The sequence below is a fragment of the Danio rerio genome, chromosome 12 (assembly GCF_052040795.2).
Source record: "Danio rerio strain M-AB ecotype USA chromosome 12, GRCz13ab, whole genome shotgun sequence".
Classification (NCBI taxonomy): Eukaryota; Metazoa; Chordata; class Actinopteri; order Cypriniformes; family Danionidae; genus Danio; species Danio rerio.
The window spans coordinates 17,460,238-17,466,237 of NC_141032.1; the positions used below are offsets into that span (position 1 = coordinate 17,460,238).

Genomic DNA, 6,000 nt, shown 5'->3' on the forward strand with positions numbered 1-6,000 from the left:
CAATTTAATTTAACAATGTTTTGCAAAATGTCTCTCAAAATGGTTTCGAAACTCAAACTACTGCACTTTTAACTTGCCAGTATAATAAAATTTAATTTATAATATGAAAGTACATAATATTTTACAAGATGCTCTAGTATTCTATTACTAGTGGTCAGCTTAAATTACCATTTAAAGGCTTAACTAGGTTAATAAGGTTAAAGGCAAGTCACTGAACAGTATAACAGTTATTTGATAGTGCAAAAAATTTTCACAATTTTACAATTTGTAGAGTATTTTTTTTTTTTTTATTAAAAAATGCTGACTTGGGGAGCAGGATAAGCTAAAATTTTAAAACATTTAACAATCGTACTGACCCCAAACTTTTGGATGGTAGTATATACAGTTGAAGTCAGAATTATTAGCCCCCCTTTAAATGTTTTTTTCTTTTTTTAAACGTATATGATGTTTAACAGACCAATGAATTTTTTACAGAATATCTGATACTATTTTTTCTTCCGGAAAAGGTCCTATTTGTTTTATTTAGGCTGGAATAAAAGCAGTTTTTGATTTTTTTTAAAAAACATTGTAATGTCAAAATTATTAGCCCCTTTAAGCTAATTTTTTCCCCGATTGTCTACAGAACCATCGTTATACAATAACTTGCCTAATTACCCTAACCTGCCCAGTTGATATCTAGTAAAATATTATTTACTGTCATCATGGCAAAGATAAAATAAATCAGTAAATAGAAATGGAGTTATTAAAACTATCATGTTTAGAAATGTGAAGAAAAAAAATCTTCTCTCCATTAAACAGACATTGGGGAAAATAAACAGAGGGGCTAATATTTATAATAACTGTATATAAACAGTTCTTATGTAGTGTTTTGCATACCAGTGTGACATGGTGTTTCCTCGGCATATAGCAGTAGACTGGTACAGCAGAGTTCAGTCTGTATGTAGAGATGGCCGGCCTCCTCCCAAGCCGCAATAAAACCCAGAATGTAAGGATGTGGGTGAAGTTCCTCATGATTCCAAGCCTCTGTGATGCTTTTTGCTCGTTCAACCTCACTACGAAAACGATGAACAGAACGCTTCACAGCATACTGACAATTGTCTGTAAGACTCACCACCTGATAGACATGAAAGAAGCCTATGATTATGGTTTCACTTTTTGAACTTTAGTCAATATGTAATGTTGCAAAGATTTTTTTTTTTTTTTTTTTTTGGAAAGCAGAAACAGCAATGTAGATGTCTATGCAGCAACGTCATAGCTTACTAAATGTAATTATTATTTTTTTTAAACCAAGCTTAATAGTGTTACATTGCATCCCATAAATGTTTTCTTTATTTTATAAAACTGCATCCATTTCATAAAAATAAGTTTCAGAGTATACTCATTCAAGATTTTTACTTTAACAAATTATATTAAGATATAACTTGGGAGAAAAATTAACTTTTTTAAAACCAATTTTCCTACAAAAGATGGTAACTGATGTTACACACAAATGCCCTGTACATCCACCTGAAACATTATAAATAGGAATGATGGACAATAAGGAATGTCTCACCTTAAAAACCTCACCAAAGGAACCACGTCCAATCAGGCCCAGGTTGGTAAAGCACTGGCTGAAAAAGGACTGTTGTTGAGATGGGTCATACACAGAGAGAGGAGGGGGTGATTCTATAAGGGAGCGTGACAGAGGTGTCCACTGAATGGAGCGATGAGGAAACACTCGACTTACTGGGGAGCATCCTTTAGATGGAGGCCGTGGTGGTAAACTATGATATAATGGTGGGGAAGGAGACTGAGAGGAATATGATAAGTTAGAAAAAGGAGGTTTCCTTTTCTTAACAGTAAAAGAATGCTGAGCATTAGAGAAGTGGGTAGGCAGTGGGAGAGGGGTGCTGCTAACCACAGGTGTTTGATGGGATGTCGACATAGGAAATGCACAATCAAACCTTCTGAAGTAATAGAGCATCAACGAACTTGTTTCGAATTAAGAAACTGTAAAAGCGGACTTCACATGCAGAATCTCCACATCAACCTATAACCTAAAACACAACACAATATGTGTTAAATAAAAAAAAACTACTAAATATAATTTAAGCATGGCCACCAAGTTTGCAACATTATTAGGTAAAATTTGTAGCAACATAATTTGGTATGCAATGGCACGGTGACACAAAACGTTACATACCATACCATGAAAAAAACATGACAATACCTGGTTTTCTGTTAGCGACAAATGATTTGAAACGTATCCCTAAAAGTTTACAATTATGACTACTGAATTGGTTAAGAATTTAAACAGTACGTAAATGTCAAAGTACACAGTTATCTAAACAGGTTACGATTAGCAAAACATACTTTGAGAAACAAATGAGTTTTCATACAGTAAATTATACTAACTTGTTACACGAGCTATTATTTACGAGAATAAAAAATGTTGAGATGCTGTACATACATAGAAGAGTTTAGACTGGAAAAACGTTAAGTGAAGAACCAGTTCATCATCAGATATTCAGATAACGTTAACGTTAACAGATATAACATAATATATATAACATAACATAACATAATACGTTAACGTTACCTACATCATGGTGTTGACCCGGGTTTATATTCTGGCATAACGTTAGCTTTCTGTTAATCACGCAAGTATATTATAATTAATAAAGACAATAAAGGCGCCACGTACTTTCAAACTCTTTAAAAACAATCATCTGTTTCTTCTTCTTCTTCTACTTTCTTCTTCTTCTTTGGTGTTTTAGGGCAGCTGGCATACTTTTTGTTGCAATACTGCCCTCTAATGTGCACGGTCTCCGTAAACTGTGCTTTCATCCTATTTTTTCCAATCATTCTCGAGGCAGTTTTTTGCTTATGGCTCCGCAGCGCAATCCTCCTTGGTCAAGCCCGCTGTCACCGCACTTGACTCAGGTAATGTTTGGTGATGTGACTGATACTCCAATCCATACAGAGATTAAGTTTATTTTACATTATTCCTCCAATTTTTAAGAAGTGCACAGAAGGACGTGTTTCGCACACGGGTTGTCACGGTACACAGCAGGCTTTGTAATGTTCGTCGGCTTTCCATGACTATTAGCAACACAATATTCTTCGTGAATCAGCTCTGTCCACAAGCTGTGGGGGTTCACTGGATTGTTTTGTCACTGTGGATGGTGTGAGATGACAACCGTGCGGGCCCCACACCGCTCCCTAGTGACGATAAATTAGAACTACATCTGTCACTCAAAAGTACCAGTCCAAAAAAAATGCGGATTCGTTTGAGAGCCTGGGGCCCGGTTTTTCAAAAGTAATCCACTAGGATTTTCGATAAGGGATTGGATCAAATCTTGAAAATGGGTTTTTCGAAGGAAAAAATGGATTACATAATCGGATTAGATCACGTAATGCAATCTTGGTTTTGATCCGGATCAAACCTTTAGTTTGGGTTTTTTAGACCTTTTTTTGTAGGATTTGGATCACTTTGATCCAAAAAATCCAGATTAAACCGATCCCATCAGAAGGGTGGATTCAGCGTGGATTTCATGCCTAAAATGTAATGAAAACTTACAAAATTGATCAAATAATACTATATTTGTATCATGCAGTATCTTACAAGATATCCTATTTATTCATAAAGTTTTAATTTTATTTGTTCATCCGTCAGGCTACAGTGATTAGGTAGGCTTTAACATATTCATCCTTTCCTTTCAGTATAGCCCTACAGCAAATTAGAAAGCATAAAATAATCCCCCAAATAGCTGTCATATATATATATATATATATATATATATATATATATATATATATATATATATATATATATATATATTTTTTTTTTTTTTTTTTTTTTTTTTTTTTTTAAATAATATTTATTAGTGTTGCATGATTACAAAATAACCAAAAAAAAAAAAAAAGTGCAAAGAATGGCAATGAAAGTTAGTGTTGATGACGTTTGGGGTTGGCGCTTGGGGTTGGCGCAAAGGATTGTGAAAAAACACTATAGGCTACATTGGTCTGATTGCTATTATGGCACTGGTTTTAAATTTTCCCGCTGTTCATGCAGCCCTTTTTTTATGAGTGTGATGTGGGGAGCAGTAATTTTGACAATGGCATAGTGGTTAACCAGATGGTAATGTAAAATGTTTTTTTTTTCAAGCTCAAGTAAAGGAATCAAATAAACTAGTTATAAATGTTATATAAATTAAATGTTATAAGTAGGTTTTAACTAGGATACTATCCCTATTACAAAATAATGCAATTATGGAATTAAACGAAGATTTTTTTTATTTTATGTCTTTCAGAATGTAGCATGATCTCTGTGGTTCCCCCTATCGTCACCAGAGGTCACCGTCAACGGACTATTAAAGGGCCATGAAACCCCCTCATTTCAGCAGGGTGTTTTCACACCTCTACTTTGGAAAAAGTCAGAAAAGTGGGCGTGTCCAGCTCTGTTTAGGGGGAGTGTCGGAGGAAGAAAATAGGCTTGGTGTGGGAGTGTCTATTTGGGCGCGCCGAATTTTAGAGTCAAAACACACAACCACAGCGGACAATGTGACTGTGTTTACATGGACATCTGTAGTCGAATTATTTGCCGAATTATTAAATGGTGGACTTTAACTGCAGTTTTGCTCTTTCATTCAGGGCATTCATTCATGTCCCTCCCGATAAACGTGACATTTGATTCGAGTAGCTGCTCTAAGCGTGTATTTTTCATGCAATGTTTGATACCGCACGGCGAATGAGAGAAAAAAAAAAACTCAGCATTTCCCGGAAACTTAGATGCACACGGCAGGTAGCGTCAGAAAGCCGTGTGTGTTATTCCGGTCACAAAATTCAACACAAGGTTATAGTTTGGTTGTAACTGTTAGTGCTAACTTGTTTACACTCGGTGCAATAGTTTGTTTGATACGAATAAAATACGAACTGAATAAACAAAGAGCACTGGTCGCTCACTTACCAAATCTGTAGAGACAGGACAATCACCAGCAACTAGAGCCGAGTCTTTATTTAGAGGAGACTACAAGCGAATCCGGATCTCAGCGTTTGCAGATGAGAACAGCTCTCAGGTAAACAATGTTCCTCCTTAGACACGTAAGTTATTGTTGTCGCGCGTCTAAATTTACACTTTTTAGTGAAATATAGGTGTCCTAATAGTGTTTTTAGCAGTGCGGGACAAATATACGACTGACAACAGCTCAAAAAATGTGTTTTGGTGTTTCGTGACCCTTTAAATCCTTACCCACTACATTTCCTAGCATCCCTTTCTGCACATGAAAGCAATTACAATGACTATATAAACTCTTCTCCTGCTTAGTGATTGCGTTGACTGATTCTGTGTTTGACTTTGCATTGGGGTCCATTCTTTGTACCTTGCTTAAATGATCAAAGATGATTTAATAGATCATGGATCTGTTTGTCTTGATAACTGATTTCTGGCTAATTTGGTTCTTCAAACAAGTCCACAAATCAGATTAAAATGTTTTGATGAACTGATCTGAGATCGCTGCATGTGCTGTGCAGGACTGATCTATCGATCCTCGAAATCATGATCAGCAATGTAATGATTGGTTGATGCACAGCAGCCTAAAGCTGCGGTCACACTAGAGTTTGAGCATGCGATATTCTGTCGTGCGGCGCTGCCAAAAGGGGTGGGATTAAACAAGCTTATTAGACATTTAAAAAAGCGAGCGATTGCTCCATGTTTTAATTTTTTGTCCAGAGATGTCATGTTTTGATCCTCGATTGGTCTCATGCAGTCAAGTGATGCGATTTCGCAGGCCAGAGTTCACCAAGCTTGAACTTTGCACTGCAGCAACCTGCGAAACTTAACGCATGACCCTGCATTTCCGGTCTGACGCATTCACGTGCGTATGAATGAACGTCTATGGGAGGAAAAACCCAGTGTGACCGCAGCTTAATGATGATATCTGATTTATTCAATTATCCATGTGAGCTAAATTCCTTAAAATTCATAGTAAACTGTTTGTTAAATATGATATGCATAAACTT

At 36.1% G+C, this 6,000-nt stretch overlaps 1 protein-coding gene across 6 annotated transcripts in view; it reads right to left on the reverse strand.

Annotated features, from left to right (window-relative positions):
• The window catches only part of pkmyt1 (protein kinase, membrane associated tyrosine/threonine 1), a 31,265-nt gene extending 28,533 nt beyond the window's left edge, over positions 1 to 2,732 (reverse strand). For 2 of the 6 annotated variants that reach the window (XR_015503215.1, XM_087274443.1), the window contains exons 1-3: positions 2,684 to 2,732; positions 1,553 to 2,036; positions 877 to 1,114 (exon numbers count right to left, since the gene is read on the reverse strand). Coding sequence is in view for 3 of the 6 variants with exons in the window: in XM_087274443.1 (XP_087130569.1) it covers positions 877 to 1,114; positions 1,553 to 1,963 (649 nt within the window). In the remaining 3 variants the exon portion in view is untranslated. 6 annotated transcript variants of the gene reach the window in all.
• Between the last annotated feature and the right edge of the window lie 3,268 nt (positions 2,733 to 6,000).